Genomic DNA, 15,876 nt, shown 5'->3' on the forward strand with positions numbered 1-15,876 from the left:
GGTGTTGCTGATGTGGCTTTGGAGGTGATGGGGTGAGAATAGACACACCACTCTTGTGTGGCCTGCAATGAATATGGTTACTTTTCCTGTGGCTGTGTGTGGTGTGTGACCCAACTCAGCACCTGGGATGGCACCAGCTCTTGTTGAAACTTTTCTTGGTATTTCAGTTAGAAGGTCCCACAACAGGAATTGGGGCAAGCACAAGTGTCGCTTTTGTGTGGGTTCTTCCATATGTGCTCAGATGTGGGCCCCTATTGAAGCTTTCTCCAAGGTGAGATGCTTATCGTGTCCCGCACCTCCACTCTCTCTAATCAGCCAACTACCTTCACAAAGCTGACAGGAGTATGCAAGGCTCCCAAGTCTTGAATGTGCCAAACACAGCTGAAAATGGCAAAAGAAGGATCCAAAAGTCACTGGGTGGGGGGAAGGAAGGGGAAATAGTACACTCAAAGAGAGACAGAACATGACTTTGTAAATCTTACTTTCCTAGGATACCAGGCTGAAGGACTAAACTGTCCAAACCCTGTGTTTGAGGTCCAGAGGCATGACAGAGAGATGTGTAGTACGGTAAATGTGCAGCGGTGTGCTCCCCCCTGCCCCAACCTGACCTGTATTTCCCGCAACCCTGGTCAAGTGATAACCACCAGCGGAGATTGTAGTAGATGCATCTGGCCATGATGGCTGCATCTGGGTCAACGTGGATTCAGGGGAGACAGGTAACAACACAATAGCCTATCAACTTGAGCAATGCGCCCACCTAACCACACGCTAGTCAATGTCGGACTCAAGCCAAATTTGGAAGAAGCTAACATCTGTAGTCGGTATGCAAATATGACTATGAGTCAATTATCTTACTCCATAAATTGTGGACAGCCCAGGGCCCACTGAGCTCTCCTGCACAGCAGCAGGCTGCACGCCAGGATCTCCCCTTGAGTATGGATGCCTCTCAAGGTTACTCCTCGAGGTTGAGAGATTCCTTGCCACAACAGATTCTCAGTAAGTGTTTAATAGCATGCCAAACTTTGAAATCTTAGCTAAGTGATGTAAAGGAGTGATTGTGCATGTATAATCCTTTAGACATAAGCCATTGACCAAGTCTGGATCCAGCCACACTTAAACTCCCCTCTAAGAAGGAGTTTAGAATGCAAGGGGTTCCTTCCTGAACCTCATGACTCAACGGGAGGGTTTCCCTGACAGTTTTGTCTGACCCTGTCCTCTATGCAGTACATACCAAGTGAAGCTTGCCATCAAATCTTGTTAAACCACTGTTGCATTTATTATCAAACTTGGTTAAATCACCATTTTATATCAGTAAACATATTGTTACTTCTCTCTTATGAGTGAAGTGCATCACTCTATCCACAACAAAATGACAAAGACAAGGAGCTGGTGCTGGGGCACAGAGGCCTCCTGACTGGAGATGAGGAGCTGTACAATTGTGAATGCTTTGACAAAAAGCCAGGGATTTTGCTGAAGTCAGCTTACTGGCTGCAGGGTAGTATCTGTCATGCCTAAGACACCAATGTAGTACACCTTCAGCCACAATATTTCATTGTTTGTATGGTCATAGACTGCAACAGTGAATGCTGGTGGTCAGATGTCTTTCCTGTAGAAATGAAGGTTTCAGGCTCAGAATGAGGCTCTCCTCCCTTTCTTTCCCCTCGCCTCCTTTCTGATTAAAGAGCCAGCACAACAAATGTCATTTAGTATCTTCTCTACTATGTTGTATAGCAGGGAGATTAAAAAAAACCACAAATTCTTCAATAAAGTATATCCCAGGAGTGGTATTTAATTGACAGGCTGACAAAACAAACCATGCTTGTTCATACATCTGTCTGTCAGTCACTACATAATTATGCAACATTCAGCGGAATTACAGAAAATATGTTTTTCTTCTAGAAAATCATGACTTCACATATTTCAACTACTGGATTAAGACAGTTATATTCTTGTCATTCCACCCTTATCTCTGACATATATATTTATTCAGCCTTATTCTCTTTATTATGGAGCATTAAAAGAGAGTAAAAGGTTAGTCAGGGACTTCAGAATCAGAGTCATACTTTCCAAGGACTGGTGATGTTCAAAGCAGAGACGGGTACATGACAGACACTGAAACACTGCACTGACACTGTACAGTTAAATTTAGAGACTCCTATAAGACAGAAGGGCTTTTTACTCTTGAAGCCGTTGGCTTTAATTGGAATGGTGCCTTTTAGAGAAGAATCCTTCAGCACAAAACCAAAAGGAATCTAAACAGGCAAGGGACCTGAGGGTAAACTGTCCACATAGTATAGAGACCACATCAGGTGCACATCTACAAAGTGTTTCAGGATTAAGCACACTAGGATTGGGAACCTGGTTACATAGCAGCAACCTCAGCCCCAAATGGAAGTGTCCCTACAATTACAGGTTTGAACACACAGCACTGACCCATGACGAGCCAGCAAATAGAAAATTGCTGCAGAGCTGTTTGGACCAAGGTGCCCAGCTTTGCGTAGGATTCATGATAGCCAGCCTTCTCCTGCTGTGATGATCTGTGTAATCCAAGATGGTCTTGTGTTTTAAAAACACAGGAAAACTTAGATCAATCCAATGCTGTCAAGCCAATTTTGTCTGTGATGAGTAGTTACTCAGGGACAAACCCTTCCCTGTTGGGCTTATGTCTGAGCCTGAGCAAGCAAGAGTTTTCAGAGTAGAACATGTGGACTGGGACCACTGTCAACCTGATGAGAAAAATGTGGCTTGGAAATCCTACTGGAGCTCACCAAGCTGTTGGTATTCAGTATCAGGAAGTAAAGGGGACTTTGGTCACATGCAAAGTTAAGTGGCAGATGAACTAGTTTTTAAAGGTCTTAGCAGCATGTAGATTTCAAATGTGGATGCCTTACATGGTAACCCCAGATAGTTCAGGTCTTTTCTGGTCTTCCATAGTGCATCCAGGTTGTTCCTCTTTGGTGACTCTAGGATGCTTCAGATGATGTCAGCAAGGCTACATGCAGTGCAAAATACTAAGTTGGTTTGTCTTCAACTATGATTAAGTAGTTAAGACCTGTCTGACTTCAAACATAAACATAAACATGTACTTTGTTGATCTGGGACCCTCCTTTGTGTACATATACTGCAGAAGATGGGAACTGCTTATTTTAGATTGTATTGAAAATGTTACAGGGCCGAGGGATTGGTTTGATTGTACTTTTATTTTGATTATGGTCTGCTCTGACACAAGAACACAATAAGGAACACTGGTCCAGTCAGTATGACTGTGGTATCTCATCTAAGTGCCATACCAAAGACTAGCTGTTGTACAAGGAGAGAAATAGAGAGGAAATGTAAATTAACTCAAAGCTGAGGAACAGTTATGATCAGGAAAGAAAAATGAAGCCAGGTAGAGTCCTCCTTAGGCAATGCACTCAGAAGTGCCTGAACTGTCCTAATAGCACCCTGTACTGAACCCAAGGAAAAAGCTCAGTAACTTCAGTCTGCTCCTGTGATCCTCAGTGCGATTGTTATTGCTGATCTCACTGAGGAAAAGACAGGCAGGCACTCTAAAAATCCCAGGCATTACATCATAAAAGACCACATGCTCATCTCCCATTTTCAGTCCTCTTCTCATTCTGTTTTGGATTGTTTGCCTTCCCAGCAGACCCTTCCCTCTCTTTCTCCTTTCCTCTGTGGCTGAGTGCTGAGGAGGTGATGAGCAGAGAGGTTATGTAAGAGGAGAGAAATATAGGGGACAGTTCTGAGCCAAAAATGAAACAAGAACAAAAGTGGATAAAAAGGAGTGGCTCAAGTTATGTATCTGCTATTAGTGGCTGGATAAAGAGCCCTGCAGTCCCAAACACACAAAGGATTATAAATACCCAGAGAAATACTCTGTCTATCACCATAGCTACGTATTTCCAATCATCTTCCACCTGCAAGAGAAAAAAAATGAAAAGGATAAACTACATGTAATGTAAAATGCAATTGCGAGTTGACATTATGCAGTAGAAATGTCCCTTGTACTTTTGAATGTGAGGAAGAACATACTTGCAGTCAAGAATGTTGCTTGTCATGCTTACAGTTGCTGCAGTTTTCGAGTGTTTTTAGAGAGGGCTGATTTTCTAATAGTTTTACCACTTTTGGCTGAGAACATTCAACACTGTTCTGGTCTGCTGAATTTTTCTAAATATTCAAGTCTGTTGGCAAGCTATGGCTGTGACGCTAACATTAACAAATAGGACCTGCTCACATGATGGGTGCAGAGTGGGGTGGTTTAACAGCAGGCAGAATCACCATAGCTGCACATCACTAGACCGTGTCAGAGGATTTATCCTGACAGCCCACACAAAAGACAGTTTGCTATTCCAGCCTGATTTGCCACACTGTCACTCCAATCAAGCCCCACTGATTTCAGCAAACTGGACAGCTGCAGTGTCATGTGCTAAGCAGGCCAGAGTGGATTTTGTATGTCTGAGAGATACACCTTAGAACCACATTCAATGAAGTTGCTGTCCTTTAAACTGTGCCTACATACAAGGACCACTGCATCAGAACAACATTCACTCATATAAAACTAGTGACTGGTTAAGAGCTCTCTGCTGAGGGATCTTCCACTTCTATTCCCAATTTCTTGATGTTTTCCTCCAAGAGGCTGCTGGTGTACTTCTTGTGAAAGAAAATGCAGCAAGAACTCCAGCTCCCGTAAATGTTGCCACAATTTTTAAAGGGCTTTTATTTATACAGGACTAGTGCATGATATCACCCATATGGCTTTGTATGTCTGGCTGAAGCAGAAGCAGTCTGCAGAATCATTTCCTCAGTGCTTGCCTGAGAAAAAAAACCCTTTCTTCCCCAAAGAGAGGATTTCTCCCAAATGAAAAATCCTGCTTCCCATCCCTAGTATGTTTTGAAAGGTCAGATACAGACCTGCTGATGCACACACCAGACTAAGAATACAATTTCATGTGGCAGGAGAGATTTGCAAAATGCAAATCAGCAAAACTGGCAACAGAAGACTTAATCATGAGCTGTATAATCAAGGTGGCATGTTATTCAGACTGCTTCATGCAAGACTCTTCTTTTTTGGAGTGCATCAGAGAAAACAGCTAATTACAGTACATGGATATGTTTCATGCAGCTGATGTGGCAGTAAGAGCTGGGCTAAAATACTGTGGCCAAGCAAAACATCGTCTAAATTCCAATGTGTCTCATTTTCTATGACACAAATTCCAGTTAGGATGAAAGATTTATAACCTCACACAAGCAAATCCATTAGTTCAAATGCTAAGTCTCATTTTTAAATTCCTCTCTCTCCTTTTTAAAAATCTGTCTTTATTCATCTGTTGTCTGTTTTCATTCAGCTGTCTTCCTCCAAAACTCAACCTTTATTTCAACATATGTTTGTCATGGCTGAAAATACTGTATTGCTGAAGCCACAACTAGTCAAATCACTGTAAAGAAATCAGAACACACCAGACTGAAACAAAGTACAGACAACAGCATTCTGAAAGGAATATCTTTACAAGATTTATCACTGGCTGAGAACAGTTCTTCTCCAGATCAACTACTGTGCTGCTAGACAAGCCCTGTTCTTTACAAAGCAGTTCCCAAACCTGCTTGTTCCATTACTAACACAGAAAAGCACCCTGCTTGGTAAATAGCATGCTTACTATTGAGATGCCACTGCTTACCAGGGCTGAGCAGTTGGTGAGCAGTGGAAGAGGGTTGCTTCTGAGGATCTACAGAAGTAGGGTTGGAAGAGACCTTGAAAGGTCCCATCTAGTCTATCCCCTGCCCTATGGCAGGATCAACTTTGCCCGAACCGTTGCTGATCAAAGTTCATTCCTCATGGCTGCAACAAACTGACTGGCGCTCCTCTTCTTTTCCTTTGAAGGGTGAGCCTCATGTCTAATTTAAAACTGTCTTGCTGCTTAAATGATCCACTGGGGATAGAAGGAGAACAGAGGAGATCACTTTTCTTATTCCATCCCCAATGGATGATTTATCTTCTCCCTTTCTGTAGGAAAGTTTGACCCATTCACAGGTCTCAAAATTTGCTTCTCTAGACCCAACAACTCCAGTTTCTGTGGGCTGTCCTCCTAGACCATGTTTTCACTTGCTGGAAGTGTGGCACCATGGGCAGCTGGGTGGTTACCTCTCTTACCTCTTTGGTTTCATTTTGAGACCTCATGTTCTCTGCGATGAACTGAACGCTGCTAATGACATCCTTCACTTCTGGGGAGTACTCCATGTGCTCTGCCATCCATTTCAGTGACTGATGGCTCAGTTGTCTTCTTTTGGTGGTAGTGAGTTCAGTTGCCTTATCACAGTGACTGCATCGGTGCTCATTGTGTAATTTGGTATCTTTGTGTTTGCTGTGCTTTGACTTGCCTGGCATATTGGCAGATCCTTTCTTGTTTTTTCTGGAGATGTTTTTTTTCTGCTGTTCTAGTGGCCTCTGCATCAACAGGACTTTGGGGAGCAAGCTAAGAAAGACGGTTTTTACCCATTTGGGCATTGTGTGTGTGGTTGGAGTCCTGTAATGTATATTCAGGACGAACACCGTAATGACAATTGACAGAGTCACAAATATCATAGTGAAGAGTAAATATTCACCTACGAGGGGAATTACTAAGGAAGTGGATGGGATTGTTTCTGTGATCACCAGTAAAAATACAGTCAAAGAAAGGAGCACAGAGATGCAAAGAGTCACTTTCTCACCACAGTCAGATGGCAGGTAAAAAACTAACACAGTCAGGAATGAGATGAAGAGACAGGGAATGATCAGATTTATGGTGTAAAACATTGGCAACCTTCGAATATAAAAGGAATATGTTATGTCTGTGTAGATCTCTTCACAGCAGTTATATTTGATGTCATGTTTGTAGCCAGAAGCATCAACTATTTCCCATTCACTATTTTCCCAAAAGTCATTCATATCTACTTTGGATCCAATGATCAGAAGATCAATTTTGGCTTTGTCATAGGTCCATGAGCCAAATTTCAGTGAACAGTTCTGATGATCAAATGGGAAAAAGGTAATATCCATAGGACAGGAGCTTTTAAAGATAGCTGGTGGGGTCCAGGTGATCATTCCATCATAGTGAAGGAGGGCTTTGGTCTTGCCTTCAACTTGAAAATCTCCCACAGCACTAAGAAAGACAAATAAGGCAAAGAAAAGAAAATTAGAATGAAAGTAAAATGTCTTTCATGGACACTGCAAGAAGACACTTTTGAGAGAAAGGGTAAAACAGAAAAGCGTTCCTCATACTTATTATACAACACAATATCTGGTTTCCAAATTTTATCTGCTGGTACCCGAACAAATTCAATGCCATCATATTCTCTGGGATCCCATCGCAATTTGTAGTCATTCCAAATCTGAAAGAAGAATGGACAAGGATTTTAAAACCTTGTATATCAGCAAATATCTGCTTCTCAGATCTTCCTGTAAAATGACAGGCTATGATAAAGACTGAAAGTATAGCACATGTAGAAGGGGACAATGACCCGAAAGACAAGTCCTGGAGAAACACCGGACATATGTGAGTATTGCTCACATTGATTTGCTACTCCCTCCTCTCTGAGGGGGATAGGATGCCAATTTTTATCCATTGCTGACATGCTGAGATCTCTTCTCTGTCTTGCTACATCAGTATAGACCCTTAGTTGTGCAAGTTTACCTCCCCACCGCAGAGAGGAAACACAAGCCTTGCTGCTGCTGCCATGAGAGTGCACCCTGCAGGTTAAAGGAGGCCAGCATCAAAGGAGAGCAGCATCCTAATGAGAAAGGAGGTACATATGCAAACTAACAGGCAGCTGCTGCCAGGGGATATTATTGGTTCCACAGGAGTAGTGAATTACCAAGTCAGGGGCAGTGAGAGATGCCCAGCAGCTCTCTTGCATCGCTGTCTAGTGCCTTATCATAGGGCCATGCTCCATGCTCTCGCAGCCTACCCTGAAGATCCTGATCATAAGTACAGTATCTTTTATAGAAAGCTTTGTGTGGACCACAATCAGTGTCTTAAGGAAACTGGTTTTGGTGGAAGTTGGTTTGTTTTTCTCAGCAGTTTAGGTCCTCTAAGGATCTTTGTCTATGTATAAATGCTAAAACCATCAGGAAAAATGGAGGCATGTTCCTTCTGCTAAGAAATGTTTTGGTTGGAATATTCAGTATGGAGATGACCTAGGACTGCAGAGCTGCATATTTAATCACTCTTTAATGGGCACATCCAGCTAGATTTACCAGATAAACCAATGATCATGAAGTTGGAGGACAGTATACCGCAAAGGAAAGATGGGAGATGTAACTTCTTGGAAATAAGAATAAAGAAATTACTTTTTCAGATGTGGCTTTGGTTAATGGAGCTTATCCTTATTCATACCTTTAATATCCTTGTTACAAAACAAGCATTTATTCTATAGATGTAGCTTACAAGGTAACACACATTTCATGATATGGATCAAAATGGATGAGAAATGCAATGCAGTCACTTACATGTCTTAGCCACAAATTTGTTTCCATAATCTGATTGACTTCATCCTAGAAAGAAACACAGGCATGCACATCTTCACTCCAAAGTCAGTTACAGTACCCTGAGATGGCCACAAATTTATTCAATAAAAATGGAAACTAGAATTCCACATTAACTGATTCCAGATTTCTTCTGGCTGTTTTCAGGGGGCTTACATATTGTGCACAGTCATGTGGAGCTCTACTGAAAAGTTTTTAAAGCTCTACTGGAAAATTATGCCCCACAAATATCAGACATACAAAGAGTTGCACTGTTTTGCCAGGGGCCTGAGTACAGGGAGAACACAAAACTTACAATTGTTCTGACCAGTACCAGAGGAATAAGGTTCTGCTGGTGGCTATATGTTTTGTTGGATTCAGTGTTTAAAAAGCTCTGTTTACACAGTATGGTACTGGTCAAGATTCAAGGAAAATGGCATCTGTACCACAGTGTTCATGCATTTCTGTGCAAACCTGTAGAGCAGATGCATTCAACCAGAACTAAACTACATCACTGTTGGACTGAGACCTTCTTTTTACAGTCAACTGTTGCTATTGCCAACCAGTGATGAATCAAAAAGGTGCTGCAAGAGACACAAAAATAAAAGATGGATCCTGTTCTAATGAGCCTTCAGCCTAAAAGTATTCAGAAAGACTCATATTACATGTGTTTATGAATGCAAGCTGACATTCACAATGAAAATATCTGCAAGAATATTGCTTTGGGTGGTTCTCAGTTTTTAAGCATGTGGACTCAAAAAATTTAAGATATTTACAAGCCAAAGGTAGAAAATATTGCAGGTGAATTTTGAACATTTCATACTGAAGATAAAGCATGAAGATCATTTTGAAGGCCCTGTAGGGTTCCTGTCTACAGATTAAACTATCTAGGTTCCTGTAAAAATCATGACTCTTTCTTGAGAAAATTCAACTGATATTCTTATGATGTTCCTTTTATTCTCTGAAGACAGCACTCGGAGCCAGGAGCTGCAATGTGAGATAGAACTGCTGAAACCTGCCAAGCTACCTGTAACATGGAAACAAAATACTTTGACAAAGGAACTCTAAAAGGTGACAACTGCCTTCACCACGAGGACTTACAATGCTTTCATTTATACTCTCAGATAACTTAGCTCCCTGGCTGCTGTTGAATATTACTTCTCACTGTTTGCCTGTCACTTCATTATGGACTCAACTAGGCACCTCAGAATCAAAACTCAGCCTCTGTTCTGTGGATAATTTGCTTCACAGAGCAGAGTTCAGCAAGGGTTAAAGTCAGGTTTTGCTTTTTCCACAGTCCCTCTGCCCTGCCCAGCAGGTCTGCCACCTCAGACACACCCTTGTATACAGTGCACTCCAGAACACACAACATTCATTCCCAGCCCCACACTTTAAAACACCACTCTGCAGGCTGCATGCCTCTTATGTTGTTTTGAAACAGACAGACTGAAAAAGCATGCAAAAAAAGAGATTTTATCTCTTGTGACCACTGGGAAATGACACTGCCCCACAGGAGAACTAGGCCACATTACCCAACATGGACACAACCAGGTGTCTGTGGAGTGGACTAGCCTTGCAGAGAGTGGACTAGAACATTTGGTGCTGCTGCTCTGGGTGCCAGAGACTGCTGCCCGGAGCGGAGGGATTTGATGCTACAGAGTAAGCAAATGAATCCATGTATTTCGAACTGCTCATTTGAGCAACTGAGCTGATGGAAAGAACAGCAGAGGTCTCAGCGTGTACACATATGCACACATGACGATGTCAGCTATGAGAGTTGTAGGTGCAACCATCACAATTACATCTGCTGCTTTAGCAACTTGTGTGCGTTTGCAACCATCCTCAAATCTCAGCAGTATTCTGTAACGAGTCTTACCACATTTGTAAGCTGGGTAATGGCCACTTCAAAATACACTGTGACAGGATCAGACACATTTTCCACTGGCCTGATGAACTGGTTGTATTGGGAAAAGAGTTTGTGAAATAAACGTTCCTCTGATTCACAGGCTGTGGTATCTGTGTTGGTAAAGAACAGCAATGTCAGAGGTAAGGAAGAGGGAGAGAAGGTGCTGGATAACATATGAGTCCATGCTATATTTCTGGATCCTGTGCTTGTAACCATGTAATGAGCACAGAGAGAAGAGGGCTGCCAGTATGCTGTCAGCTGAAAGCATTCTCCCGCAGGATGTTGCCCACCGCTCCCTGTCTCCTCAAAGTGTAAGGTAATGGCCTGAATGGAAGTGTCTCCTAAGCTGGATCTAGCTTATGGGCCTCCATTTGGCCCACCCTGATATCAGACCAAAGTAGAGTAAGGTAGTGTGAAGTAGAAAAAGAAATGTGGTGGATTTCATCTTTGGGAGTTTTATGGTAAAACAGAGTTTATGAAAAGCATAGCTACTTACTCAGAAAATAAAAGCCTGAGGCTGCAACTGCTGGATCAAAATCTATGTCAGGGACTCTGATTAGGTTATTATAATGATGCCTCCTATTCTCAAAAACTATGACTACATTTTATCCTCATGTTTGCCATTTCAGCTCTTTAGATAGCACAATTTTTGCCCTGAAGGAAGTTAATTTAGTAAGTTCTGTGAGAAAAAAAGTAGAAATATTGCAATTTCTTATAGAATAGCATGCACCTTTGTAATACAGAGCTGTTCTTTGGGAACAAGCAGATCATAGCTGTAACTACCAGTCAGTGCAGGACAGACCAGATGGCTTAAAGGGAATAAGGTATATGACAGACACTGAGCTGCCTCACTGCAGAGTCAAGAAGAATGCTCTTAATCTGTTACATACAGCCCAAACCTGAAATTGTTATTCTTGCAGTGCTAAAGGCTACAGACTTTGATTTCAAAAGGAAAGATTAAATCACGTGGACTCTGGTGACATCAGCTTAGAAAAATAATTTTCTTGAATAACTTTGCTATTTTAATGCACTACTATAATTCAGCACTTAAATTCAAAATAATTCATGAGACAAAGCTTTAGAACTTGCTCCTCATATTGAGCACAGCCGTATTATCAAAGCTATAGGATGATGCCAAAGATATTACTGATACAACTGAGGAAAAATTAGTTTTTCAGATACATAGTCATTAAGTTTTTGTGTTAGTCCCAGACTGCACTAGAACATGTCAGGAAAGCAATCATGCTAAGACTTTATGACTACAAATATTAAGCATAGAAGGGGTTTGTGTCGGGCAGCATGGTCTCTGGCACAGCATAGGACATAAACTTGCAACGGACATTTCCTTCAGTGAACATAAGGGCCTGTGTTTGCACAGGTGTCCTACAGGGAGATGCTTGTCTCAGCACACTGCATTGTTTTCACGCTTAGGCCATCCTTCCCCTGATTTGGGGGGGGGGGGGGGGGGGGGGGGGGAAGACATTTCTGCCTCTAAGGTGATACAAAGTACGCTCAGATTCAGAGGGTTATCACAATTAAAAGCTGAAATGTTGGTTACTGGTGACTTACATGTATGGAAAGAAAATTCTAGTAAAACTTCCATGACTTGATGTTTTGTTTCATCCTTTTAGCATCAACCAGAGAATGTACATGAATGTCTGTAATGTTTAGATGTTTGTATATTATGTATTGTGCCATTCAAAGAAGAAATTGCAATTTCCTTTTCAGATTTCCTCAGCAACATCCATCACACTGTGACTAGAAGTACCCTACTGTGGGAACACAAGTTTCTTACCAAAGTCTCATTAACTAAAGCTGGTGAGTCTAAACTCACGTTTCATTTAAAATTTTCCTACTGGCTTCTTAACAGAGACATGCTTTAAAGTAACTGAAACAGAAAAGTATTCAGGCCTTTCATTTTTATATTTGATTTAGAGATTCTTATCCCATTGGTGCTGCTTTAAGACAATGCCTTATGCCTTGCTAACACAAGCACTGTAATTCATACATGTCTTGGTCATCAGCAGAAGTGAGACTTTAAAAAAAGACATAGTGTCTTAAAAGCAAAAATCCTGCTGAACCTCAGTGAGACCTGTGCATGGAATCACTCCAGCATATTTAACTATAGATCACAAACAACAGGGAACAAAAATACATCAAGTTCTCACTTTTGAAGTGAGAGTACTGAATGTGCACATCTTTAGCCTGCATTATTTAAGCAATTGCAAAATTCAAGCACCAAATAAAATTACTAGAACTCCTATTTAATTTTCATTCTTTGCTAGAAATAGTTCCTCAATTAGTTATCAGACCAAAATGAAGAGATTTATATGTGAACACTAGTAGTGGTTTAGCTCTCTTAAAATACTGTTGAAATGTTACAGATTTCAGGTTAGAAATAGCTGGTAGAAGCTTTACATTGAATTCATTCAAGGAAAACAGAAGCAGAGACAGTGACTAGAAAATATTTTAAGAAACTAGTATCAAAGAGAGCCTACCTTTAATCAAGGATGTGAACACAAATGCCCACACACAGAAAGCAGGGTAACACCAACATAGGCACCTCTCAGAATGCATTGCTAGCAGCAGAATAGAGCTTCCTTTTGAGAAGAGAGGTTTGGGGAAAGAACAGAAGGCAAGAAGACATATAAGCCCCCTGGACGGTAAGTAGGCGGTACAAAGATGGATTTCAGTTTTGCATTTGCAGCAAACTCTGCAGTCTGCTCAGCAGAGCAAAACCTTGCAGAGTTGCTTCCACTATCACGAGGCGAGGAGAGCTTATGCTGTGCAGAGAAGGGAGTCGGGAAGCATCCTATCAGGTGACTTTTCACGTTTCCAGTCTCCCGCACCCTTGCCTCTGGGGAATGTATTAAGAGTGCAGGAGAGAGAGGAAGGCAAGACACAGGGCGGCCAGGATGGAGCGGGGGAGGAATTCACTCAGCCCTCCACCCACTGGTTAAAGAACACTCATCCAAAAGCAGTTGCTTTAGCTATTGCCTGGTGCTCACCTGAGTGAGTCCTTCAGAAAATGCAGAATGAAACAACTTCAGTTTCTTGGTTGAGGACTAATTCTGCAGCAGGAGAAATGGATGCTATATGCTTTTAACACCCCTACCAGAAACCATCCAAACATTGAAATAAACAGCATCATGTGATAGAATTGCTTGACAGTATTCTGAGTGAATAAATCTAAGGCAAGTAGATTCATTATTGCCATCTGAGAGGAACAACTAAGCATGTTAAGTTCTTTCCTGACAGACAAGTCAGCTCACAACATCAATTTTTCTATCTTTTGTGTGTGTGTGTGTGTGCAGTGATTCCTGTGCCAGTATCCTGCTAGTGTGGAAATGGAGCAGTAGAATAAAGGAAAAATATTGGGTGCTGTTACAGAAGTACCTAACAGGCCAAGTTCACTGGGACACAGTGTTACTCTTAATCACAGAAGTTAAAAAAAAAATGGAGATCATGATCCTGTAGAGATTAATGAGTGTTCACTCCTCAAGCATTCAGTATGCACGCCCTTGCAACAGGAATGCCTGAAAAGAATCTGTAGGCAAATGATCTGAGAAACTGAAGGTCCTGTTTCACTGCAAGAGGAATGGAAGGCATCACAGGTTACTTGGTGCCGTCCAGCCTCCCAGAAAGCAGCTTGGACAGTGAATCTCCTTTATGCGTGCTCAATCCAGCATGAACTAGTCTTACTGACTGGGTGAATGATTTGATCAAAACAGAAATGCTGCTGATTTCCAGGCAGTTACATTGTCATGTAAGTGTGGAGTGAAGAGAAAAGCCATAAACAGAAAAAAGACGTCCTTCATACTGCATAATACACAGGCAATGCTGCAGTTCAGGATAAGAAAGTGATTTGTCTTCTACACAAGTTGTTGTTAAAATATGGGTAGAAGGGAATAGGTCTATCTGGACGAAAGAGACTAAGGAATGAGTTGCCTCTATAGAGAAGATACTTGAAGTGGACAAAGCTGCCCATGGCAAGTTTTGAGGGATGAAAAGGCCATCTTGGAGGACTACTAACAGAAGCCCTACTCCACAGCTCACTGGGGTTGGGGAGCCTTGAGCAGAGAGATGACAAAACAAAAAAATCAAACCACAGGAGTGTTTGGGGGGCTGGGAGTAATCCTGCACTCTCAAAAGCAGCAGCAAACTAAACATGGTTGTAAGTGGAGACTGCAAGGCATGGCTTTGAGGCACATCTCCAAGCTGAAGTTAGATATAAATTCTCCTTACGAATGTTTTTAAGATTAAAAAGTGGGTTTCAGCATAGTGATTTTTCTTGTAAATTTCCATTTTGCCAATATTTTCCAAGGGAAGAAAGTAAAACCCACAATACCCTCTTTGCTTTGTGTCTGGGTTTCCCAAGTTGCAATGTTTGTTAAAATCATGTTAACAGTCGAGGTCCATAACCTTGCAGTTCCTTCACCTTGTCCAGTGAAGCTCATACTTCCTCCCTGAATTTATGCTGCCGTGGTGCACTGTGGCTAATAGAATTACGCAGCCATGTGGCATCACAGGATGCCTGTGGCTGGCTGTAGTCATGGCATATGCACTCCTGTTAAAGTCCAGTGCTTGTAGAAAGATGACATATGGTAACATAGTCAGATGCAATTTGGAAACAAACTGACCCCAAATTAAAACATTTTGACATTTCCAAACTTCTTGTTCTTCCAAGAAACTGACATGCCAGGGAATTGGGTGTGAGAAGTTAACATACCTTCAGACGCATATCTGGGTTAAACTGAAAGGTCTTCATAGGTGAGAGTAATCGGTGCATTTCCCCTCCCAGTGGGAGGCCAGCTGGCAAGGTGATCCTTTCTGCCACACTTGAGGTAAAGAGCTGCTTTGTTTTGAGGAGGAAGGGACTGGGGAAGCCAGCTGAGTTAGGAGGCAATACCAATCATTCAGTGAGCAGATGACAGGAGGGATTGTGCTACACCTGCCTTGCTGGTAGGACGCTGCTGGAGTGCATGCTGCCTTTGTGAAAGCCTGAAGATGAAGGCAGAGTTCAAACTGGGCCATGACAAGTGGCTGATCAGGCATCCAGATGGAGGGTCCAGAGAGACCAGCTGAGGTACTGCCTCAGCGACAAGGAAGCCAGCTGGAAGCAGAGCAAAAAGTTTGTGAATCACTCCTGCTAGGGAAGGTACCTAATCAAATCTAATATGAACTGGCCAAGGAAGGTGTCAACAAGCCAGGCTCAAACAGCAAGCACATACTGACAGGCTTTCACTCCTCCTTTGCCCTCCATGTATGGAAGAAGAGGCTGATTTAGTACCTTCACATGTGCTTTTACTCTCCAAGAACATACTGACTCAGAGCAAAATCTCTGGCCTCCTTTCTTGAGGTGAAGTGGCTCAGGCAAAGAGGACATGCAGCTTGCAGTGATGCACAAAATCTGCCCACTATAAAGGTTTCGAGCACATGGATGCACTTCACCACTGCAGCTTGACATTGTAAA

The 15,876-nt window shown here is 42.1% G+C and overlaps 1 protein-coding gene across 1 annotated transcript; it reads right to left on the reverse strand.

The window, feature by feature from the left end:
- Positions 1–1,780: 1,780 nt before the first annotated feature.
- On the reverse strand, positions 1,781–13,214 carry CHRNA6 (cholinergic receptor nicotinic alpha 6 subunit). Its single transcript, XM_075020259.1, is given in 8 exon segments — positions 1,781–3,917; positions 6,149–7,136; positions 7,256–7,365; positions 8,483–8,527; positions 10,374–10,513; positions 12,902–13,115; positions 13,118–13,196; positions 13,198–13,214. Coding segments are annotated over 8 exon segments (1,716 nt in total). The 3' UTR covers positions 1,781–3,794.
- Positions 13,215–15,876: the final 2,662 nt, after the last annotated feature.

Source organism: Buteo buteo, chromosome Z (assembly GCF_964188355.1).
Source record: "Buteo buteo chromosome Z, bButBut1.hap1.1, whole genome shotgun sequence".
In the NCBI taxonomy this organism is placed as follows: Eukaryota; Metazoa; Chordata; class Aves; order Accipitriformes; family Accipitridae; genus Buteo; species Buteo buteo.